The following is a 26,765-nucleotide window of genomic DNA, read 5'->3' on the forward strand; positions in this document are numbered from 1 at the left end:
TAGTTCCCATCCTTGGTCACCTTGCAGCCATGTCTCCATAAATCGCTACTATATCATAACCATTTATATCTATTTACGCTGTTAATTCATCTACCTTATTGCGAATGCTCCACACATTAAGACACAATGCCTTTAGACTTGTCATTGTTAGTCATCTTAGCTTTATTTTGCACTATGGCCCCATTTGTTTCGCGCCCTTGTTTTCTCTGCCTTCCACTTCTGCTTCTTACCTTTCTGTCTTTCATTTGTATCCTTGTTTCCCTCTCCTCTGTCTCCCTGCTCAGATTCCCATCCCCCGCTATTCTAGTTTAAACCCTCCCCGACAGCACTGGCATACACTGCACCCTCCACCGAGGAAATTGGTCCCGGTCCTGCCCAGATGCAATCCGCCCAGCTTGTACTGGTCCCACCTTCCCCAGAACCGGTCCCAATGTCCCAGGAATCTGAATCCCTCCCCCCTACACAATTTCTCCAGCCACGTATTCATGTGATATATCCTGCTATTTCTGCTCTCGCTAGCACGTGGCACTGGTAGTAATCCTAAGATTACTACCTTTGAGGTCCTACTTTTTAATTTTCGTCCTAACTCAGCTTTTAGGACCTTATCCCTTTTTTCAACTATGTCGTTGGTACCAATATGTACCACGACAACAGGCTGCTCGCCCTCCCCCCTCAGAATGCCCTGCAGCCGCTCAGGGACATCCTTGACCCTAGCACCAGGGAGGCAACACACCACCCTGGAGTGTCTTTTGCAGCCGCAGGAACATCTGTATGTTCCCCTTACAATTGAATCTCCTATCACTATAGCCCTGCCACTCTTCTTCCCCCCCACACCCCCCCACCTGTGCTGCAGAGCTAACCATGGTGCCGTTAACTTGACTCTTGCTGCTTTCCCCTGAGCCACACCCCACCCCCCCAAACAATATCCAAAGCAGTATATCTGTTAGAGAGGGGCATGGTCACAGGGGACTCCTGCACTACCTGCCTTCTACTACTCTGTCTGGTGGTTGCCCGTTCTGCCTTTGCTGCATTTGCCTGCGGTGTGACCACCTAGCTAAGCGCGCTATCCACGACGACCTTAGCATCGCGGATGCTCCAGAGTGAATCCACCCGCAGCTCCAGCTCCCAAATGCGGGTAGCCAGTGGCTGCAGATGGATACATTTCCTGCACACATGGTCATCAGGGACACTGGAAGCATCCATGATTTCCCACATAGCACAGGAGGAGCATATCACAGGTGCGAGCTCTCCTGCCATGACTTACCTTTAGATTACTTAGTTACGCCTTTTAATTAAAAATACTAATTATGCTAGGGGCTTTGTTCTACTCCAATACTACCCACTACAATCTAAAGTCCTTAATAAATTACACTAATAAAAAAAAAACACTTTAGAAGTACTGACCTTATCACAGATACGGTAGATTGAGGATTTTTCCCAAAAAATAAACTTTGCCCTTATTTTTTTAAGCTATTTACAGGCACTAACAGCTGTTACTTACCCAACCAATCAGCTTACAGATTTCCCGTGATGTCACTGTAGGTCTTTTTTTTAACCTCTTTTGAATCTCAGCGCGCGCTGGCACAGAGAGAGCCTGCCGCTGCTCTGGTGCTCAGGTAAGCAAGGGCCTCGAGCCCCGCTCTCTTCTTTTCAGATCTCGCTCAGGATGCGATTCCTCCCAGGTCCGCCTGCCGCCGTTCCGGTCCTCACAACTTACTTTCCTACCTATCTTTGTATTATCAACAAATTTAACAATCATATCTTCGGTCAAAATGTGTTTTTTTTTTAAAAAGAGTATGCTTAAAAAGGGTTTAGATGGATTAACACTTTATTTCCAGAGACTAAGAAGAAAGTAACTTATCACAAACAAAGGACAAGATCTGTATTGAGAAGTAAAAAGATCCTTATTTGTTTCCCTGCTGGAACCTTAGACTGTCATTAGTAATTATTCAAAAATTGAACAGAACAACCATTAAGAATGTCTTTAAGTAAGCCAAATAGAACCAGGTACATAATAATCCATCACAACATCAGCCCTACCATGGAATTACTTACCTTCCTCCACTGTAGAGTCCAGCTGAGTAACTTTGACAGCCAAACGATCAATTCTATCTTGGAGAGAGTTTGCTCGGATATGGAAGTTGTTGGCTTCACTAAACAGCTCACCAAATATGTCCTCTGCATGTTTGCCTAAACAGATTGACACAAAAAAAGTATATGGGAAAAGGGAAATCTATAATGCAAAAGAAAATAAAAACAATGCAGAATTCTCTTGATAAATACTTTATTAAGTTTATGTTTTGAATAGAAAAGTATCCCCAATTATATTTTACTATCACTCTAAGTCCCAAAACAAAGGCACTGCAATTTAAGAGGACTGTAAAAGAGATACTCTGAATGCTGCACCACACACATAAGAACAATTAGGCAATTTATAACAGGAAACAGACAAACAAATAATAAAGTGAATATATGGATTTTAATAAGAGTTTAGTTCCACTTTGAAAGAAAAAATGCTAACATAAAACTGCTCAATAAAAAAATGGATTTGATAAAACATTTGTTCTAGTACTTCACAACTGTCACTAGATATGTTTGGCAAATTTGTGTGGAATTTTATATACCAATGTTGTAGCACAGAGCCTAAGTTGTCTAAGCACTCATAACGAAAGAGAAAATTACTAACATTCATATAAGCAAATAAATGACAAAAACTAAAATTTGACTACTCGATTTGGTTTTACACTTCTAACTTGGAATTGGCTGCCATCAAAATACACAATTCAACCATGCCAGAAATGCTACAGATGGCATTTAAGCAACCTTGGAAGCATCTGATGTGTTTCCTGTACAGCAATGTTTTTTTTTAGTTTCAACAATTCAATTTCAATGCACTAATCATCCATGTATTTTCTATTCTTCTTAACCGTGTCCATACATCCACAGCCATAATTTCTACACTCCTGGCAGCCACTGCATCTTCTCTAATTTTGGTAGGTGTAGGCCACAGATATATTTGCTAATCTTTTATCTTTCTCAAATCTGATAATATTTCTTCTGTGCTTTCCTCGCTGATGGTTCTATTAATCCAAAAACACAAAATTCAAAGCAGGAAAAAAAAAACTCAAGATGGAGGCAAAGGGCATGCAAAACGTCGGCCTGAAGATTAAACTGGGGGCGGGGGGGGGGGGGGGGGTAGTCTCCAACGAGACAAGACAATGATGTTAATGCTGCTTTGTCATTCAACAGTCCAGAACATTGGTTATATCAAATGGCTGAAAAGTTGGCTCGATGGGAAACCTGAACATCTGATTGTTTTTCTCTTTTCTCCCATCTCTCAGAGATGCAGCAAATAGTTAACAGTGGCCGGGACTTTGTCTTGGCGACGGGGGTCTCGACCACTGGCAAAAGCACCAGCGAGAGCCTTGTGTCACCTCCTCTGGGGCAGGTCCACCAAATCAAGTGCCAATTAGGCACTTAAGAGGACAGTGACGGGCCTTCCCCGGGATCAGGAACCCTGGTGACGGAAGTACCGCCTACGGTGAGCTGCTGGCTAATCATAGGCTGGCAGCTCTTGAACAGAGCAGTACTAACACAATGGCAGTGGCTACTGTCGGTACTAGACTCACCTGAAGCCCTGAAACCAGGCCACAGGCAAATCACAGCATGAGGGCTTTTGAGGGATGGAGGGGTGTAGTGGGGTCAGCAGCAAGAACGGAGGGGGTGACTCTCAATGGGCCCCCCCTTCCTGATGCCGTGTCCGTTGTTCAGGCACTAAGTGCCTTTTAACGAGGACACGCCCCCAGAACCGGCAAGCAATCCACACTGGTTTGCCTGACGTGCTCCAGGCCCATCCACCGCAGGGCTAATTCAGGTGGCTGCAGAATGAGGCCCTTAATTGGCAGTAATTGCTTACTTAAGGGCCTCAATTGGTGGCTGGACAGTCAGGCCGTCATGCCCCGGACTTAATTTGCGTGCATGTGGGAAAGTGGCGGAAGCCCCTCTCACCATCCCGCCCAATTATCCCCATCTCCATAAAATTCCCCCCATTATTGGAGTTCCATTTCTAATTTAATCATTAACAATGCATCTCGTACAAACTTCTAGGAATACTTACTGGATCCTTCCTACAAGAATGTGATTAAGTGTTGCTATGAAATATAACATTACCGTGTTATTCCAACATATTCCATGTGATTCTTGCTGTAGTTTTACTTTCCACTCGTAAATAGAAAGAGCTACAACTGAATTTACAAAACTAAAGACGGTTTTACAGAAACAAGTCTAAAATCAAATTATTTAAAACATTACTTATGTAGTGATAACTTATACCAAGGAATTTTTGGCAATTTCTTGACCAATACAGGTATGACACGTGGTAATATCTGAAAATGGCAAGAGGGGAAACATCAATGGAAATGTGTTATCTTACAGGTAGCCCTGGTTCCCTGGTTAATCACTGAGAGTCTGGTAATCACATCAGAGATGCACTGGATGGGTCATCTTCTTTAGTTTCTATGGGACTGAAATTCATTTAGGCTTCAAACAAGTCAGATTTCTGCCTCTATCTTTATACTTGTATATTCAATTTATTTCCTTCCTTTTCTTTGCTATCAATCATATTTGCTCAATTGATAATCTCCAACAGGATGAACAAAGGAAGGGAAGACAAACTGTACCAAATATCAGTGATGCAGATTTAAATTTGCACTTTTCACCAGGGAGCAGTGTTCTCACTACGTGGCGCAGGTCTGGCCCATACCCCAGTCCAGTGCTGTGGCAGTAACCCGAGCTATCTTCCACTTTATCTGGAGATCCAAAAGGGACCGTGTCTGAAGGGACACGATGTTCAAACCTCTAGATAAAGGGGGGAAAAAAACGTACCCAATGTCGGCCTCATCCTGCTGTGTAATGCAAATGTACACTGCATGTAAAATGGAATGGAAGGGTTGTGAGACAACTCACGTTCTGTATCGAAGGAAACTGATTTCTTTTGCACTTTCTGGAATGTCAACCTGGAACGGTTTTGAACTGTTTTGTAATGTATTTATTTATTTACAGATTTTTATAAATAAAGTATATTTTTGGAAAAAAAATTTAGAACAACTAGCTAAAAATCTGCTGATTCAAATTCTAGGCTGGTTGTGAGCACAGATGAGGAAGAAATCTGATGAGAGGCAAAATGAGAAAGTGCAAACAAGCCAGTCTGACTGACCTCTGGCTGCATATATTCGTATCTGTAACAGCTTAATTTATTCAAAAGCTGCACCGGCTCATCTTAATATATTTCTCCCACCACCTTCATGGCAAAATATAATTTCAAAACTACATTTATTACATTCCAACATTTTTTAAATATTTGTCAGTTCCGAAGAAGGGTCACTGACCCGAAACGTTAACTCTGCTTCTCTTTCCACAGATGCTGCCAGACCTGCTGAGTGGTTCCAGCATTTCTTGTTTTTATTTCAATTCTGATGCTTTTTTGTTCTCTATAATCTATGTAATAGTTCTAAGTAAAACTGCAGTTCTGACACAATGTAGAACTTCTAGTTGTGTCAATGATAGAATTATTCGACATTTAAACTAGAAAGAGGAAAATTCATGAAGTATATTAAAAATACTAAAAAAACTTGTATTTAAGAATGCCTATCAAGTCACTTATTTCATAAGATTGAGTAAAGGTTGCATTGTCACAAACTATACAAAATTTGGTTAATCTCCTGAGAAGGTTTAACACAAACAGCACTTCCATATTAAAAATGAATATCTCCCTGACCGCTGCAGGCAATCAAGCAGATATTCAAGAAATTGAATCCATTACATTTGTGATCGGTTACGTTCTATGGGTAACATTTCCATGGTCCCAAAAGAACTGGAACAATTATTTTATACAGTATCTGATCATTTAAGTTAATATTTATCCCTATAACCATTTTTTTTTTAATAACCGCGTATTTGTCAAAATGCTTTTTAAAGGGGCTCATTTACAAAGCAAGATACTCTTGATGAGAATTTATTCCAAACATACTTTACGGGAATAATTTCTATTTTCTAATTGGGGTTGTTTAGTTTGCATTCACAAGAACCACTAGTATTGTCCAATACATTATTTATTAGCTATATGTAGCTAATTGGGAATCCAGGGTGGCTAATCTCATTTTTAATTATTAAATAAAAATGAGTAAGAGACACAGTCATTGAGCATATGATCACTATACCCATATTTGCATGCGCACTATAATCTATGTGCAAAAGCAAGATACCACAGATGCTGGAAATCCAAAATAACAACAGAGAATGCTGGAAACACTGAGCAGGTCAGGCAGCATTTGTGGAGAGGGAATCAGAGTTAAAGTTTCAGGTTGATGACCTTTTGTCAGATCTGGAAAAGGTTAAAAATGTAACAGGTTTTAGGCTGGGAAAGGGCGGGAGGCTGGGGAAGAACAAAAAAGGAATAAGAAATAGTCTGTGATGAGGTGGAAGGCAGAAGAGTTTAAATTAAATCTCCCCGTCCTTCCACCTTATCAAAGACCTTCCCTTTTGTTCTTTCCTCCCCTCCCCACTTTCCCTGCCGCTGTACTTGCTTAAAACCAGTTACATATCTAACTTTTGCAGTTCTGTGAAAGGCCATCAACCTGAAACGTTGTCTGGTTTCTCTCTCCAAAGATGCTGCGAGTATTTCCAGCACTCTCTATTTTTAACCTTTTTAAGCATTTGTTGGTAAAATGGTTATAAAAAAAGCACAGTATGCGAATATTTTTGATCTTGTGGGCACTTTACTTCCTTGGTTACTGTTTATTGTTTACCTGCCAAAATGGTGTGTAATACAGGTGAAAAGGCAGGACTTCAGTACTATGGATAGATCAGAATGGAGAAAACAGCTGTCATTGTAGTCAGCTGTAACCAATCAGAATAACCACTTCAGGCCAGCAGACAAAGCAAGTCCAACCAATAAAGAGTAACTTCAACAAGACACCTCACGGAAAAGGTCAAGCAGCATTCCTTTTTTCCTCTACTTTTGATCACTCAACAACTCCCAAATGATAATTAGTGCTCCCAATTTTATTTTGGCTGATTCCATCCAAGACATAATTTGAAAACAGGAAGGACAGAAAAGTAGCCAATCATGATTCATCTGTAATAATGGGCTTTACAGCTTGCAAGCAGTTAAATTTATATGTGAATATTTCATTTATTTCAGCTTTGGATTGCATAATCCTCGGCCAAAATATTCCAAAAAGAAAATTCAGATATGGCATTGAGACCTTATTAGCTAACTTGACTGAAATGTGTGATGCCCTGATTCAACTCCCAAAAACAGGCCTAACTCAACCTCTGCTGTTGACCCTGAAGTGATTCAACCTAAATTTTGTTATCTTCAGAACTAGGCCGACTGATCCTTTGCCCCCTTCAATGACTACTTGAAGTGCTGGGATATAGTTTGGAGGGGTCAGGGCATGCACGACAAACTGGAAGGAGCAAGCAGCCATGGAGAAACAGAAACTGGGTATGGGGGAGCTGTGTTCCATCTCCATTGTGGGTCATCAGGTCCTGGTCATCAGGTGTACTCGAGGCCCTGTGGGGAAAAGGAGATGGTGGATCATGTCAGATGGTTCCCTGGGCAGACTATCAAACTTATTTGGCAGAATGCCTCATCGCCAGAACTTTCAAACAAGCACCAAGAGGGCCCTCCTCATCAGAACCTTCCTGCATGCCTGGGGTCTTACTGCCTCTGCACGCTGCCCTCCGTGCGGCTGTGGTGGGGAAGAGACTGTCACTCCTTCTGAAATGTGCCTTTGCAAAGCAGGTCTGGAAAGAGATGCAGTGGGTTTTGCTGAGGTTCATCCCGAGCTGCTCAATAATGCAGGACTCAGTGCTCTAGGCGATGTTCTCAGGGGAGCACACCATAATAAACATCAACTGCCGGTGGAGGACTATCAACTCAGTGAAAGACACTCTTTGATCTGCCTGAAACTTGCTGGTCTTCCAATGCAAAGAGCTGTCTACGACCAAGTGTTGCAGACTGGCACATTTCAAGGTCCAGGACTACATGCTGAGGGACGCACTAAAGCTTGGGGCAGCCTCTGCAAAGACTCAACGGGGAAAGGCCACTCTGTAAGGCCCACCCACCATAGTGTAGCAAGGGGCTGAAACCTGTACATGCATCAGAGAATGTTTGACGTGTAATGCAAATCTCTTGTAAATGTAACCTGAAATGGCAAGTCTAGTGAGGCACCTCATGTACTCGATTGAAAGAAACTGATCTGTATCGCATTTTATGCAATGTCCAATTTGAATTGTTATGCAATGTATCTTAAAGCATATGAATAAAGAATAAAAACACAAAGTGTTGGAAATACTCAGCACTGTGGAGACAGAAGCAGAGTTACTGTTTCATGTCTGTGATCTTTCATCAAAACTGACAACGGTACGAAAAGTATTAGGTTTTAAGCAAGTGAAGGTGGGGTGGGGTGGGTGGTGGTGGGGAACAGAACAAAAGAGAAGAGAATCAACAGATCTTGATGGCTCTCCCAGGACAGGTGCGAGTTACAGTTCTTTGGATTTTAGTTTTTTGCAAGGGGGGGGGGGGGCGGGGTGGTTCCCGCGCTGGCTTCGGCCTTTCACCCTGTTGGTGTTGGAGCTCTCCCATGGTCTTTGTTTTCGTGCTGGCTTGGGTCTTGGTGCCTGTCCTAAGACTTTAAGCTATGGCTACAACAAACACCCGACTTCCAAGTCAAGGGGTGCTTAAATCTGTTAGGGTGGCAGTGAAAAACAGTGCAGGAGATGCAAGAGCACAAGAAATAGGAGCAGAAGTAGACCATATGATCCATCAAGCCTGCTCCACCATTCACTACGATCCTGGCTGATCTTAGGCGTCAACTCCACTTTCCCGCCAGCTCACCGTATCCCTTGATTTCCTGAGAGACCAAGATTCTCTCAATCCCAGCCTTAAATGCATTCAACAATGGAGCATCCAAAACCCTCTGGGGTAGAGAATTCCAAAGATAATAATAATTTCTCCTCAGCTCAGTTCTAAATGATCGGCCCTTTATCCTGAGACTGTGCCCCCATGTTTTAGATTCCTCGACTAGTGGAAACAATCTCAGTTTTTACCCTATCCGGCCCCTTCAGAATCTTGTATGTTTCAATGAGATTGCCTCTCATTCTTCTAAACTCCAGAGAGTATAGGCCCAATTTACTCAGCTCATCATAGGGCAACCCCCTCATCCCAGGGACCAATTTAGTGAACCTTCACTGTACTACCTCCAATGCAAGTATATCCATTCTGAAATGTGGAGACGAAAATTACACACAGTATTCCAGATGTGGTCTCACTAAAACCCTGTACAATTGTAGCAAGACCACTATATTCTTGTACTCCAATCCCCCTGCAATAAAGGCCAACATGCCACTTGCCTTCCTAATTGCTTGCTTACCTGCATGTTTTCTGCGATCCTAATACAAGCACACCCAAGTCTCTTTGAACATCAACACTTACAAGTTTCACACCTTTTAAAAAATATTCTGCTTTTCTATTCTTATGATCAAAGTGAATAACTTCACACTTCCCTACATGATACTCCATCTGCACCACATCCTTGAAAAGACCTGCCCAGTAAAAATGTCAACTTATACATGATTGGGTCTTCCAGATCCCCACATATACTGCCATAGGAATTTCATGGGCTATCCTTAATATTTCCCTGCGATACTTGGGCAGTACCACTATCTGGTGAACAACCGTCCATTCTTCATCCGCATGTCTGTGAGGAGGTCTCCACTTCCTCATCAGAATCCCTTTTTTAAAAAAAATATACCAGCCTTCCAGAACTCCCTTTGGAAATCCCTTTGCTTCACCTTCAATAAGAGCTGATTGTGCCACTTTACTTAACTCTACATCAGCTTGCTGAGCCTTGATCAGAGAAGACTTACTGAACATTTCTTTCAGATTATCCAAATCCCCAAAGAAAGTTTCAGATATTCGTCTGTCTTTGGTACCAATTTTACCTCTGACAATGGAACTTGTTTAACCATTGCTCGGGTCATTACATATGAATGAAAGATTCCTGGAATTTTTTCCAGCAACTATTTTGCCTCTTTGACTTCACTTGGTCTTTGACTACTGGAGAAGCTATTACCTTTGCTCCAGCCAAATCATTCCCCAGGATTAGGTCAACTCCATCTACAGGAAAACTATGGACAACTCCTAGGGTTACCAATCCAGACATTAGGTCACACTCCAGGTGCACCCGATACAAAGGTACGGGTGCATACTCCCCGCCGACACCATTCACTAAAACCTTGGCATTCAGCGCACTCTCTGGTGGAAAAGTTATGCCTTTCCCCAGCGAGAGAGTTTGGGTGGCTCCTATATCCTTAAGTATAACTACAGGTTTATCTGTCTCACTTGAAGGATAAGGAGTTACTTTTCCTTTTGACAAGAACTTCCTATGACTCTGAGGTACCTTGTTCACATCCCGCACACTCAGTGGTTTTTGTACTTGGCCTTACAGTTGCAGTCAGAGGTGCAGTTTGCATTGTCGTACTCTCCATCAGGGCCCCTTTACTGCTTTGGCCTTGTGTACTCCAATAAGTCCCATGGGTTTACCTCGCAACTTCCACCCTCAGCATCTTCCTTTCTGGCCCATGGAGGAGATCCCAGGATGTTCCCAGCTGTCACTTCTTGTCCCCGGCTACCTGATGTCCTTTCACCCTCCCACCTCTATCCTTCTCAGGTTTGTGGGGCTGACGGACAAGGAGTTTCGGCTTGTAAACAAGCTCGTAATCATCAGTGATCTCAGCTGCCTGTCTGTTTGCTAAAACCTTCTGGTTCTCTACATTGGTTCTTACTAAAGGAGTGAGTGAGTTTTTACATTCTTCACGGAGAATTATTTCCCTAAGGTTCTCATACGTGGCCTCTACCTTTAAAGCCCGCATCCAACGATCAAAATTAATTGCTTTACCCTCTCAAATTCTACATACGTATCCGAAGGTTCTGAAATTTCTGCCTGTACGCTTCTGGGACTAACTCATAAGCAGCGAGAATAGCCTTTTTTGCCATCTCATAATCTGCAGAAGCCTTCTCAGAAAGCATAGCATAAACTTCATGAGCTCTGCCCATCGACCTGCTTTGCTTAAGCAGTGTCCAGCATTCCTTCAGCCACTTCTTCCGTCTAGCGATCTTTTCAAAAGAAATGAAAAATGCCTCTACGTCCCTTTCCTCAAACTTTGGAAGGGTTTGCACAAGTTTAAACAGCTCTCCACAGGGTCCTGGGTTGGAGTCAGATCTTTCCTCACCAGAATTTTCCCGGAGTCAAAGCCACCCTTTGGTCTTAGTTCCAGCTTTTTGAAATTCAAATTCCCTTTCTTCTTTTTCTCTTTGAAATGCTCTCTTTTGCTCTTTTCCCTCTTTCAAGTTTGTTCACCATCAATTCACGTTCCTGTTCAAGCTTAAGTTTTTTTCATTTCTTATTCCTGTTCAAGCTGCTTCATCTTCAACTGAATCCAAGCTAATTCATAAGTCTGTTTACATAGCTTAAGACATGTGACTTCCAGTAAATATTTAAGTCCCAAGTATCCTTCCAGTGACCCTTTTTTTTAAAAAAAAAAGTCCAGCATCTCCTCAGGTATTTCCCACAGTCTTTTAAACACAAGTCCTCAAAAAATAATAATGGAAGCACGTTCATGACAATATACCTATAAAAAGCTCTTACAATCTGTTTTTATATTACTGGTTAGTTTACTCTCATTCTATATTTTCCTTTTTTTAAGCAACTTTCCGGTGGCCCTCTGATGGTTTCTAAAACACTCCCAATCCTCAGACTTGTAACTCTTTTTTGCAACATTATAAGCCTCTTTTAATCTAATAGATCTAAGATAGCTCTATCCCTAGTCAGTTCCACAATATATTTCTCCAAGAAACTGTCACAAAAACATTCTACAAACTCATCTTCTACACCACTCTTGACAATTTCATTATCCCAGCCTATATGCACTCATGAACCGGACCTTTTTCGTTAAGCAAGTCTTTTCTGAATGCTGTGGATTTGAAGCTGTGGACATTTTCCGCCTGCGGGATTTTCTGAGTGGCGGATACGTCGATGTGATGTTTAAAAATATCGTGGGATGCATGAACTTCATGAAGGTGTTCAAGGAGAAAGGAAACTAGGTGTTGTTATCGATCCTCACTGTGAAGCTGCTGTTTAAACTGCCATCATAATGGAACCGAATTGCAGCCATCCATCGTGACACCAAAAGGGTGAAAGGCTGAAGCCAGTGCTGGAAACCCCCAACCCCCACCAAAAAAAAAATCCAAAGAACCGTAACTCACACCTGGCAGGGGAAGGGACCTGCATGGTTCTCCCAGGACAGGTAGGTATGGAGTGTTGCACTGACAGAGGATCAGTAACGAAGGACTGTTGAACTATTGTGTTAATTTTTTACAATCTCTATATTCCTGTCATAGATGTGCTCACTTTCGCCGACAGGTACGTCAAGGTGGCTGGAAACAACAATGAAGTCAAGGACCCATTCGGGATTTGGACCAGCAAACAGGTCAACGTGGACGCCAAAGGAGCCACCCTCCGCCCTCCCGCTAGCTTTGCTATCGGGGAAGTCGGGACCACTTAGTCTACGCGGACAGCCCAGAGTTTGTCACACCTGCAGCAAATCTGGTCAAGTGGCCATCACACCTCAGGCCGAAGAATCACACTTGAATTTAACTTTTACAAAGGTTTAACGAGCTTTACTAAAGACTTCTGTAGAGTTCTTGCTTACTGCTGCTTACTGTGGCTACATAGCCTGACCTTACAACAACCCCCAAGTCAGATGTTTTCCCCAAAGCACAAAGCTACTTTCAGTTTCCCTTCGAAGTACCATATAGTCTCTAATACTCAAGCTCACACATACAAACATGACATTCCTCCCTTATCAGACGAAAACATGTCCCTGATTTTTGAACATAATCACAACACAAAACCTTCATATCATTTTGGTAGTCTCCTCTCGCACTGTGGTCTTTCTATTGTCTCAGGAACTCTGGTTTCTGAGGGGCCAATGACATTTCCTAATCCTGACTTGGTGACCAATGTTCCTCCCTCTGAATAGCAAGCTATCTGCCTGCCAACAGCATCACTGGCTTGGACATCTGAATTGTGGATATCAGCCAGCTTTGCCTCAGCTCCTACATCTGGTTCATCTGTTGTTGTGTCTTTGTCACCATGATACTTTTTAACTCATGAAGAATTTCTGTCATACAGTACTCCTTCTGGAGACTGCACAGTCACACTATTTCCCTTCTTGGCAATAACAGTGTACGGCTTGGGATAATATGGCGTATCCATCTTACTCGGACTCTCGCTTCTCAGCAATACATCATCACCTGGCATCACATCAGACTGTCTAGCTCTCCTTCTGTGGTCTGCATAAAACTTTGCAGCACCCTTTTTCTCAGCATCATGATCTCAAACCTCCTGATCAACTCTAATGTCCCTCAGCTCTGGTATCTTGGAGGTATTTTGCATCCAAACAACAACTCAGCTGGGCTCTTTCCTGCCGTAGTTTGTGCAGTTGTTCTATACATGGCCACATATGCCAACATCTCCTTCCAGTCTTTACCCTTAGCCTGAGCAATCCTCATCCGTTTCTCTAAGGACTGGTTTTGACTTTCCACTTCCCCATTTGCCTGTGGCCTCTGTGATGGTGAATACCTGTGACTTGCATGTAATCTGCAAAGGTCTGTGAAATGAACTGTGGCTCATTGTCTGAATACAAAGTGACTGGCAGACCAAGCCTTGCAGATATTTCAGTCAATGCAAACTCCGTTTTCTCTGCCATTGTAGACTTCATTACCAAATACTCATAATAATGACTATAATAGTCAATCACCACTAGTATGGACTCTCCTGATGGAAATGGACCTAAGAAGTCAACTGCTATATCCACCCATGGTTCAGCCAGTAACAGTGTACTGGTTCTGGTGGATTGGGTCTACTGACAAGATGACATCAATGACATGTTTTGACAAACTGCTTCCCATCTTTCTCCATCCCTGGCCACCATACTTTGGTTCGTAAGTTGTGCTTAGTACCAACCACTCATAAGTGACCCTCATGAACTCGCATCACCAGTCTAGGCCTGAGCTTTTGTGGCACTATAAGTCTGTTACCTCTAAGAATGCACTTCAATTGTGCACAGTTAGTCTCACATAATAACGTATGCTCTGAATGGGCAATTCTCCTAATTTCCAATTCTGGACCTTTGTCTGACTCTTTCAATCTCTCTAGTTGGCATTGCTGTGGATGTAACATGAACTGCCACAAACCATACAAATGATTCAGCTTCTTTCTCTAGTGAAAATCGGTGTGTTGGTCCTTAAGCTGGCTCTATGATGTCTTGGTCATCCAGTTCCTTGATCTTTGCCTCAACTTTCCCGCTCAGACCAAAAGGGGTTCTGCATACAGGCGGAGCTGCAGGCTTCACATTTTTGGCAATCATTAATCTTACTTGACAGTTGTGCAACTTCCCAATTCCTTGAAACACTGGTCCAAATGCCTCTTGAAGGTCTGCATAGGATTTCACAGAATTCACTGTCAATCCAATGTGTAGCACCCCCCAAGGCTTAGCCAGTTTCTCTACTCAGAAGAGGCTCACCATCCTCCTCAATCACAATGAATTCTGCCTCCACACTCCGATCTCTAGCTCTTACACTCGCAATGAAACATCCAACAGTTTGAAGTGGGGTTTTAGATGTGTACAAAGAACAAAGAACAGTGCAGCACAGGAACAGGCCATTCGGCCCTCCAAGCCTGCGCCGATCTTGATGCCTGCCTAAACTAAAACCTTCTGCACTTCCGGGGTCCGTATCCCTCTATTCCCTTCCTATTCATGTATTTGTCAAGATGCCTCTTAAACGTCTCTTTGGTACCTGCTTCCAGCACCTCCCCCGGCAACAAGTTCCAGGCACTCACCACCCTCTGTGTAAAGAACTTGCCTCGCACATCCCCTCTAAACTTTTCCCCTCTCACCTTAAACCTATGTCCCCGAGTAACTGACTCTTCCACCCTGGGAAAAAACTTCTGACTATCCACTATGTCCATGCCGCTTATAACTTTGTAAACCTCTATCATGTCGCCCCTCCACCTCTGTCGTTCCAGTGAAAACAATCCGAGTTTTTCCAACCTCTCCTCATAGCTAATGCCCTCCAGACTAGGCAACATCCTGGTAAACCTCTTCTGTACCCTCTCCAAAGCCTCCACGTCCTTCTGGTAGTGTGGCGACCAGAATTGCACACAATATTCTAAGTGTGGCCAAACTAAAGTTCTGTACAGCTGCAGCATGACTTGCCAATTTTTATACTCTATGCCCCGACCGATGAAGGCAAGCATGCCATATGCCTTCTTGACTACCTTATCCACCTGCATTGCCACTTTCAGTGACCTGTGGACCTGTACGCCCAGATCTCTCTGCCTGTCAATACTCCTAAGGGTTCTGCCATTTACTGTATACCTCCCACCTACATAAGACCTTCCAAAATGCATTACCTCACATTTGTCCGAATTAAACTCTATCTGCCATTTCTCCGCCCAAGTCTCCAACCGATCTATATCCTGCTGTATCCTCTGACAATCCTCATCACTGTCCGCAACTCCACCAACCTTTGTGTCGTCCGCAAACTTACTAATCAGACCAGCTACATTTTCCTCCAAATCATTTATTTATACTACAAAACAGCAAAGGTCCCAGCATTGATCCCTGCAGAACACCACTAGTCACATCCCTCCATTCAGAAAAGCACCCTTCCACTGCTACCCTCTGTTTTCTATGACCGAGCCAGTTCTGTATCCAACTGTAAGGATAAAGCTTTTTGACATATTTGAGGTGTGCACTTGATTCTCTTTGTCTTCAGTTCCTCCCACAGTGCTCTGCTGATGACATTACAGTCACTGCCTGAATCTACTTCAACAGCCCCAATCACTGGAACCTCCTCATGGTTTCTTCCATTGACGGAAAACATGTATCCACGATTGCTATTTGTGTCCTCACTCACTGCATCTTCTTCAACTCATCTCACAGTTCTACTACTTCCATCTCTCTTTCCTTTACAGGCTTCCCACTCTGTTCAGCTTTGCTTCTGCACTTCTTGGCAAAATGGTCTCTGCCCCCACATTTTCTGCATATCTTTCCCTTGACAGGGCAGCAATCATCTCTTCCATAGTGCCCCAAACTGCCACATCTGAAACACTCTCTCTGACTTCTGTTGTTTACATTTACACATACCTAGATTCCGTTGCGTCACTCAGTTAACCACAGATTTTGTCATGCCGATAGTCCCATTTCTGCTAAGTTTCATGCTGCAAACTTGTTCATCCACTGCTTCCAATGCCGCACTATTTTCAAGGTGTCATCCAACGTTAAGTCACCTCCTCTTTCCAGCAGCCTACACCTCAGCTTATCTGACTTGCAATGTTGGACCATCTGATCCATTATCTGGTTATTCAGATCCATTGCAACATAATTGCATCCATCTGACGCCTGCCTCAAACAAGTCACAAATTGGGTTACTGTTTCCCCTCTATTCCGTCAAAGGAGACTGAAAACATGCCTTTGGAATGTGGCATTTGGCATCACCATATAATGGTCCTTCAAAACTTTCACTGCACATTGATAATCCGCCTTTTCGCCCTTATCTGGGAATGTGTTGAAAGTCTCCCTCACCAAAGCCCCCACATTGAACAGCAATAAGGCCCATTGCTGTGCTTTCTGCACCTCCGTCACCCCGTCCAAAAACAAACCACAACTGTCAGCATACGCTTCAAACTCCTCCAGCCATGCTTTCCATTTCATACTGATGTACTGGCACCACCAGTTGGATCAAATGGCTCAATTCTCCACACTGCAGACATAACAGCTCCAGCAAATGCCATGACACAATCCTAAATATCTCTGAATTTACTTCTGCATTGTTTGTCTTTATATCTTTGTCGCTAATGTCACATCTCAGGCTGAAGAATCACACTTGAAGTCACAGATTTAACTTTAACAAAAATTTAACAAGCTTTCATAAAAAAGACTTTTGTAGAGTTATTGCTTACTGCTGCTCACTGTGGCTACATAGCCTATCTGACCTTACAACAAACCGGAGGTCAGGTGTTTTCCCCAAAGCAACCTTCAGTTTCCCTTCCAAGTACCGTATAGTCTCTAATAATCAATCATGACAGTGGCGGTCAACTGCAGCACAATCATCTGCAAGAACTGCAAGCAGGAAAGCCACCAGACAAAGGAGTGCAATCAGACTAAGTGCTGCAACCTGTGTGGTGGGGCAGGTCATCTCTACAAGACCTGCCCAAAACACTGCCTCAGTTACGCACAGGCAGCGAGAATCAAGGAGGGGCACGAAGAAGGAAAGGCAAACATGGCTGTTGCAAAGGAGACCATCAACCCTCCCCCCACCAACTCCCGCAGTGTGAAAAACATAACAAAGGAGGGCAGAGAGAGGGACGAAGAGGAGGAAAAGGGTGCCGTAACAAACTGCCCAATGCCACCACTGTGCGCTGAGCCTCCTCCTCAGTGAACAGAAATCAATGGAAGAGGAGCCAGCAGAGGGACAAGTGGGTGAGTGGCAAGTGGTTAAGAGGAAAACCACAAAATGGGAGCAAACCACCACCCAAAGCAGTGGCAAGAGGCAGCTCATGTCCAAAATTGACTACAGCAGCTGCTCATCGGATGAGGAAGGGCAAGAAAGTTGACACTAGCAAAAGAAACGACAAAACACAAAAGTTACTGGAGAAAAAGATCCCCATAGCTCCAAATCACTGGAAGCAGCAGAGGGTCCACCGCAGCCAACCCCAAAGTACCAAGTGCACTGAGACGCCCAGCGCACCCTAGCTCAGGGAAGTTAGCAGTTACACCGAGCAATGTAACTGCACCATTTTTGCTCCTTAGCTCTAGCCAAATACATTATGTCCTTAATGCCTCTGGGACATCCCCTCTCTCCAGCACTGCAATGTTCTCCTTAATCAATACTACCACCCCTCTCCCTTTCCTAGCTTCCCGAACACATTGTATCCAGAATATGTAATACCCAGTTCTGCCCTTCTTTGAGACAAGGTCTCTGTTACAGCCGCAACATCATACTTCCACGTGGCTATCTGTACCTGTAACTCACCAATCTTATTCACCACACTTCGTGCAGTCACATACATGCACAGTAACCCTAATTTAGACTTTATTACTTTCTCCCTTACTGTGAATCCACCTAACACCTTACTATTTCCTACTCTGGAGCTGTCTTTTCCAGTATTCTGTGCACCTTGGTATTCCTCTCTGATATTACCTCCTGGTTCCCACACCCCTGCCAATTTAATTTAAAACTTTCCCAATAGCACCAGCAAATCGCCCCGCAAGGAAATTGTTCCCGGCTCTGTTTAGGTGCAACCCATCCAGCCTGTACAGGTCCCATCTCCCCCAGAGCTAGTCCCAATTTTCCAAGAATCTAAAGCCCCCCCTCCTGCACCATCTTTCCAGCCACACATTCATCTGCTCTATCCCCCGATTTCTATACTCACCTGCGCGTGGTACAGGCAGTAATACGAAGATTACTACTTTTGAGGACTTGTTTGCTAATTTCCTACCTAGCTCCCAAAATTCTGACTGCAGGACCACATCCCTCTTTCTGCCTATGTCGATGGTACCAATGTGGACCACAACTGCTGGCTGTTCACCCTCCCCCCTCAGAGTGCTCTGCAGCTGCTCAGTGACATTCTTGACCCTGACACCAGGGAGACAACACGCCATCCTGGATTCATGTCAGCAGCCACAGAAACGCCTGTCTATTCCCCTATCAAATCTCCTATCACTATTGCTTTTCCAGTCTTTTTTGTGCCCCCCTATGCAGCTAACCCAGCCATTGAGCCATAGATCTGGTTCTGGCTGCACACCCCAGATGAACCACCAGCAACTCACTATGACTTCTTCAACAGCACCTTCCAAACCTGCGAGCTCTACCATCTATATGGACAAGGGCAGCAGATGCATGGGACCACCACTTGCAAGTTCCCCTCCAAACCTACACTATCCTGATTTAGAACTATATCTTCATTCCTTCACTTTTGCTGGGTCAAAACCCTGGAACTCCTTTCCCAATAGCACTACGGGTGTACCTACACCAGATGGACTGCAGCGGTTCAAGGTGGCGGCTCATCACCACCTTCTCAAAGGCAATTAGAGGTGCCTTTCAGTGGCCTATCAGTGATGCCCACATCCCATGAAAGAATAAGAAAAAAATCACTTTCATCAGTATTCAGAACTGAATACTGGTTGGACAGCGAGAAGCACTCAGGGGACTTTTGCACTACCTGCCTGTTTCTTCTTGACTGTCTGGTAGCTACCCATTCCCTCTCTCCCTGCACACCCTTAAGCTGCAGGGTGACCACATCTATAAATGTAGTATCCATGAAGCTCTCAACCTCACGGATGCGCACAGTGACACCAGCTGCTGCTCAAGCTCCGAAACTCAAAGCTCGAGCAACTGATGACCATTCTTGCACATATAGTTATCCAGGACACAGGAAGCATTCTGGAGTTCCCACATAGCACAGGATGCACACTCTGGAGGTTGGAGCAGCTCTGCCATTCCTCTATCTATTAGATAATAAACCTTGCTACTAATAATAAACCTTATTACTGAAAAAGAAAAGAATCACCAACTATTCACTTCCCTTCTGTTGGCGTCACTTAAACATGGGAAAGCTAAACCTTACATCAAAAAAAAAATAAAATTTCAATTTCCCAGCTCCTTGGACTAACTGCCTAACTTTGGCGAAAAGGAAACAAAGCTACAATACTCACCAGCCAATCAATTTATGGTCTTCCTGTGATGTCACAGCTTGATCTATTTTCTCTCTCAATGCTTCACAGTGATCCTGACCTTTGCACACTGCTCCCAGTCACATTGGAGCTCCTAGCAAGAGTTGTTTTAGTGCGAGCAATGCAGCTGCCCCCATCCCACTTAAATCCAGATTGTTTTTCAACAGTAACAGTTGTACCAATACATCCAAATCTTGAACTTCTTTTGTATAGCAATGATTCTGTCTCAGTGGGAATTCAGAACTCAATTTTCATTCCTACTTCCCTCCCCAAACTGCAGTTTTGCTCCAATTGACGCGTAACAATAAGTGTTTGTGGTTTTTCATTAATTGCCTTTTGCACAATGGGAACAAAGAAACAGTCTTTTTGGTCCACTTCAGTTTACTACCAATCTTGCACACCTTTTACCTTGCATCCACTTTTCTATTACACTTTTCCAGACAGACAATCAGAATATGCCACAATATTATAAAAGCAAAATACTGCGGATGCTGGAAATCTGAAACAAAAACAAGAAATGCTGGAATCACTCAGCAGGTCTGGCAGCATCTGTGGAAAGAGAAGCAGAGTTAACGTTTCGGGTCAGTGACCCTTCTTCCAAAGAAGGGTCACTGACCCGAAACGTTAACTCTGCTTCTCTTTCCAGCGATGCTGCCAGACCTGCTGAGTGATTCCAGCATTTCTTGTTTTTGTATGCCACAATATTGTTGCGCTTCTACTTGATATGCCAATAACTTATTTGTATTATTCGTTTCATGGGATGTGGGCATCGCTGGCCAGGCCAGCATTTATTGCCTATGAGAAGGTAGTGGTGAGCTGCCTTCTTGAATCGCTGCAGTCCATGTTGGGTAGGTACACTCAGTGCTATTAGGGAATCCCAGGATTTTGACCCAGTGACAGTGAAGGAGCGGCAATATAGTTCCAAGTCAGGATGGCGTGTGGCTTGGAGGGGGGGAGGGGGGGGAGAACTTGCAAGTGGTGGTGTTCCCACGCATCGACTGCCCTTGTCCTTCTAGGTGGTAGAGGTCGCGGGTTTGGAAGGTGCTGTCTAAGGAGCCTTGGTGCGTTGCTGCAGTGCATCTTGTATATGGTACACACTGCTGTCACTGTGCATCAGTGGTGGAGGGAGTGACTGTTTGTGGACGGGGTGCCAATCAAGCGGGTTGCTTTGTCCTGGATGGTGTTGAGCTTCTTGAGGATTGTTGGAGCTGCACCCATCCAGGCAAGTGGAGAGTATTCCATCACACTCTTGACTTGTGCCTTGTAGATGGTGGACAGGCTTTGGGGAGTCAGCAGCTGAGTAACTCGCCACAGGATTCAGAGCCTCTGGCTTGCTCTTGTAGCCACGGTATTTATATGGCTACTCCAGTTCAGTTTCTGGACAATGGTAATCCCCAGTATGTTGATATTGGGAGATTCGGCGATCATAATGCCATTGAATTTCAAGGGGAGATGGTTAGATTCGCTCTTGTTGGAGATGGTCATTGCCTAGCACCTGTGTGGCACGAATGTTACTTGCCACATATCAGCTCAAGCCTGGATATTGTCCAAGTCTTGCTGCATTTCTACACAGACTGCTTCAGTATCTGAGGAGTTGCGAATGGTGCTGAACATTGTGCAATTATCAGGAGCATCCCCACTTCGGACCTTATGAGTGAAGGAAAGTCATTGATGAAGCAGCTGAAGATGGTTGGGTTTAGGATACTACCCTGAGGAACTCCTGCAGTGATGTCCTGCAGCTGACATGATGGACCTCCGCAACCACAACCATCTTCCTTTGCGTTAGGTACGATTCCTACCAGCAGAGATTTTCCCCCCTATTCCCATTGACTCCAGTTTTGCTAGGGCTCCTCGATACCATACTTGGTCAAATGCTGCCTTGATGTCAAGGGCAGTCACTCTCACCTCACTTCTTGAGTTCAGCTCTTCTATCCATGTTTGAACCAAGGCTGTAATGAGGTCAGAGCTGAGTGGCCCTGGTGGAACCCAAACTGAGCATTACTGAGCAGGTGATTGCTGAGCAAGTGCCGCTTGACAGATCTGTCAATGACCACTTCCATCACTTTACTGATGATCAAGAGTAAACTGATGAGGCGGTAATTGGCCGGGTTGGATTTGTCCCACTTTGTGTATCGAACATACCTGGGCAATATTCCACATTGCCGGTTAGATGCTAGTGTTGCAGCTGTACTGGAACAGCTTGACTAAGGGCGCAACAAGCTCTGGAGCACAGTTCTTCAGTACTATTGCCAGAATGTTGTCAGGGCCTGTAGCCTTTGCAGTATCCAGTGCTTTCAGTCGTTTCTTGATATTATGCAGAGTGAACCAAATTGGCTGAAGACTGGCATCTGTGAAGCTGGGGAATTCAGGAGGAGGCCAAGATGGATCATCCGCTCGGCACTTCTGGCAAATGCTTCAGCATTTTCATTTGTACTGATGTACTGGGCTCCCCCGTCATTGAGGATGGGGATATTTGTGGAGCCACCTCCTCCTGTTTAATTGTCCACCACCATTCATGACTGGATGTGACAGGACTGCAGAGCTTAGATCTGATCCGTTGGTTCTAGGATCACTTAGCTCTGTTTATCGCATGCTGCTTACACTGCTCGGCATGCAAGTAGTCCTGGGTTGTAGTTTCACCAAGTTGACAGCTCATTTTGAGGTATGCCTGATGCCGCTCCTGGCATGCCCTCCTGCACCCTTCATTAAAACAGCGTTGATCCCCCGGTTTGATGGTAATGGTAGAGTGGGGGATATGCCGGGCCATGAGGTTAGATTGTGGTTGAGTACAATTCTGCTGCTGTTGATGGTCCACAGTGCCTCCTGGATGCCCAGTTTTGCATTGCTAGATCTGCTCGAAATCTATCCCATTTAGCGCAGTGGCAGTACCACACAACACGATGGAGGGTATCCTCAATGTGAAAACAGGACTTTGTCTCCACAAGGACTGTGCAGTGGGCACTCCTACCAATACGGTCAAGGACAGATGCATCTGCAGCAGGCAGATTGATGAGGATGTGGCCAAGTATGTTTTTCCCTTTTGTTGGTTCCCTCACCACCTGCCACAGACCCAGTCTAGCAGCTATGTCCTTTAGGACTCGGACAGCTTGGTCAGTAGCGGTGCTACCGAGCCACTCTTGATGGACAATGAAGTCCCCCATCCAGACTACATTCTCTGTGATGTCCCCCACTCTCAGTGCTTCCTCCAAGTGGTATTCAACATGGACGAGGACTGATCCAACAGCTGAGGTGGGGGGCGGTGGGTGGAAATCAGCAGTAGGTTCCCCTGCCCATGTTTAACCTGATGCCATGAATCTTCACAAGGTCCTGAGTCAATGTTGAGGACTCCCAGGCCGACTCCCTCCCGACTGTATACCACTGTGCTGCCAACTCTGCTGGGTCTGTCCTGCTGGTGGGACAGGACATACCCAGGGATGGTGATGATTGTGTCTGGGACATTGTAAGGCATGATTCCGTATGACTATGTCAGGTTGTTGCTTGATTAGCCTGTGGGACAGTTCTCCCAACTTTGGCAGAATCCCCCAGATGTTAGTACGGAGGACTTTGCAGTGTCAACAGGGCTGTGTTTGCCGTTGTCGTTTCCGGTGCCTAGGTTGATGCCGGGTGGTCCGTCCGTTTTCATTCCTTATTGACTTTTTAGCGGTTAGGTACAACTGAGTGGCTTGCCAAGCCATTTCAGAGGGCATTTAAGAGTCAATCACATTGCTGTGGGTCTGGAGTCATATGTAGGCCAGACCAGGTAAGGTCAGCAGATTTCCTTCCCTAAAGGACATTAGTGAACGAGATGAGTTTTTGCGACAATTGACAATGAATTGAATTCAAATTCCACCTTCTGCCATGGTGGGATTCGAACCCATGTCCCCAGGGAATACCGTGGGTCTCTGGGTTACTAGTCCAGTGAAAATACCATGATGCCACCGCCTTTCCAATGCCAATAACTATTTCCACAATAAAATCTAACCTCAAAGTTACTACTTTTCACTACAGAACAAATTATAACTTGTTTTATAAATGCATACATAATAATTATTGCAGTTGTGCAGGATTCAAGCATCACTTACATAAAATTGATTAAATCATGTCTTGGTCCCTGCAAGTATCTACTACCTTAAAGTCTTTATAAGTAAAGAATATTGAGGAGCATGTGTAATGATTTCTTTATGTTGTCCGCTGCAACATAAGTGTAATGCGTCGAGTCCAAAGGAACATAGGAGTAGGATTAGGCCATTCAGCCTGTCGAGCCTGCCCAGCCATTCAATACAACCATGGCTGATCATCCACATCAATGCCTTTTTCCCACACTATCTCCATATCCCTTTATGTCATTGGTATTTAGAAATCTGTCAATCTCTACTTTAAACATACTCAGTGACTGAGATTCACAACTCTCTAAGAAATTACTCCTCATCTTGGTCCTAAGTATGATCCCCCTTATTTCGAAATTGTGTCCCCCGATTCTAGACTCCCCAGAAAGGGGAAACATCATACCTGCAAGTACCCTGTCTATCCTTTTAAGTATTTTGTAGGTTTCAATGAGATCACCTCGCATTCTTCTAATCTCTTGAGAACAAAGGCTCAGTTTCCCCAATCTCTCTTCATAGGACGATCCCTCCATCCCGGGAATAAGTCTGGTGAACCTTCATTGCACTCCCCCTATGGCAATACCATCCTTCCTAAGGTAAGAGGACCAAAAGTGCACACAGTACTCCAGGTGCAGTCTAACCAAGGTTCTATACAATTGATGCAAGACTTCACTACTCCTGTACTCAAATCCTCTTGCGATAAAGGCCAACATACCATTAGCCTTCTTAATTGCTTGCTGCACATGCATGTTAGCTTTCAATGACTTATTGACTAGGACACCCAGGTCCCTTTGTACATCTATATTTTCTAATCTCTTACCATTTAAGACATACTCTGCACATCTATTCCTCCTACCAAAGTGGATAACCTCACATTTTTCCACATTATATTCCATCTGCCACGTTCTTGCCAACTCACTATGTCTGTCCAAATCCCCTTGAAGCCATTTTGCATCTTCCTCACAACACACATTCCCACCTGATTTTGTGTCATCTGCGAACTTGGAAATATTGGATGTGAGGACCAACATCCAAATCATTGATATATATTGTGAACGGCTGGGGCCCTGCGTTACCCCACTAGTCACAGCCTGCCAAAGTGAGAATGACCAGTTTTTTCCTACTCTCTGCTTTCTGCCTATTAACCAATCCTCAATCCATGCCAGTATATTACCACCTATCCCATGTGCTTTAATTTTGCTAACCAAGCTCCTGTAGGGGACTTTATCAAAAGCCTTCTGAAAATCCAAGTATACTACATCCACCCACTCCCCTTTATCAATTCTGTTAGTAATATCCTCAAAAAAACTCCAACAGGGTCATCAAACATGATCTCCCATTCATAAATCCATGTTGACTATGCCCAATCAGATCATTATTATCCAAGTGTCCATTTATCACATCCTTTAGAATAGATTCTAACATTTTTCCTACTACTGATGTAAGGCTAACAGGTCTGTAGTTCCCAGTTTTCTCTCTCCCTCCCTTCTTAAATAGTAGGGTGACATTTGTACCTTCCAATCTGCAGGAACAGTTCCAGAAACGATAGAATTTTGGAAGATGATCACCAATGCATCCACTATCTCTATAGCTACTTCTTTCAACATTCTGGGGTGTAGAATATCAGGTCCTGGGGACTTATCAACCTTTAGCCTCATTAATTTCTCCAATACAACATTCTTACTAATACTAATTGCCTTCAATTCCTCATTCTCCCTTGTCCCTGGGATCTCTAATTCTGGGAGATTTCTTGCATCTTCCTCAGTGAAGACAGACACAAAATAATAATTTAGCTTCTCTGCCATTTCTCTATTCCCCATTATAAATTCTCCTGACTCTGCCTTTAATGGACCCACATTTGTCTTAGCCAAAAGTTTCCTTTTTACGTACCTATAGAGGTTTTTACAGTCCATTTTTATGTTTTTGCTTATTTACATTCATATTCTATTCTCCCTTTCTATATCAGTTTCTTCATCCTCCTTTCCTTTGTTCTAAAATCCTCCCAATCATCAGGTTTACTACTATTTCTGGCAACGTCATCAGCCTTTTAAAAAAAATCTTACACACTCCTTAACTTCCTTTGTTAGCCATGGTCGACTGCCTTTACTGTCGGGGTTTTTGTGCCTTGAAGGAATGTATAGCTGCTGTAAACTATGTAATAATTCTCTGAAAACTATCCATTGTCTATGCACTGCCATACCTCTTAATGTGTTTTCCCAATCCACCTCAGCTTATTTGCCCCTCATACCTTCATAACTTCCTTTGCTCAAATTAACACCCTGGCTTCAGATTGAACTACCTCACTTTCAAACATAATGTAAAATTCTACCATATTATGGTCACTCATCCCTAAAGGTTCTTTTACAACAAGATTAATTAGCCCTTTCTCATTACATAATACTAGATCTAAAATAGCCTGTTCTATAGTCAGTTCCTCAACATACTGCTCTAGAAAACCATTCCCAACACACTCCAGAAACTCATCCTCCATAGCATTAGTGCTCATTAGGTTTACCCAGTCTATGTGCAGATTGAAGTCACCCATAACTACTGTATTACCCATGTTACATGCTTCTCTAATCTCCTGATTAATACCATGCACCACGTATCACTAATGTTTGGTGGCCTATAAACAACTCCAGTTGGTTGAAGATCTCAAACAGGTTTATTACAGCTAAACTATTATATAGCACAGAGCTAACTATTTACAGAACTTGCCTCTAGGTGTTATAGTTGTAGGGTGACTCAGGTGCTGAGTCACATGACTGTGCCCTGTCACTTAGCTCATTTGCATAC

The 26,765-nt window shown here is 43.8% G+C and overlaps 1 protein-coding gene across 4 annotated transcripts in view; it reads right to left on the reverse strand.

Annotated features, from left to right (window-relative positions):
• The window catches only part of LOC137371283 (actin-binding protein WASF3-like), a 142,443-nt gene that overhangs the window by 64,534 nt on the left and 51,144 nt on the right, over positions 1 to 26,765 (reverse strand). For all 4 annotated transcript variants that reach the window (XM_068033581.1, XM_068033582.1, XM_068033584.1 and 1 more), the window contains exon 4: positions 2,056 to 2,190. In XM_068033581.1, the coding sequence (XP_067889682.1) occupies positions 2,056 to 2,190 (135 nt within the window). The remainder of the gene's footprint in view (positions 1 to 2,055; positions 2,191 to 26,765) is intronic.

Source organism: Heterodontus francisci, chromosome 6 (assembly GCF_036365525.1).
Source record: "Heterodontus francisci isolate sHetFra1 chromosome 6, sHetFra1.hap1, whole genome shotgun sequence".
NCBI lineage: Eukaryota > Metazoa > Chordata > Chondrichthyes > Heterodontiformes > Heterodontidae > Heterodontus > Heterodontus francisci.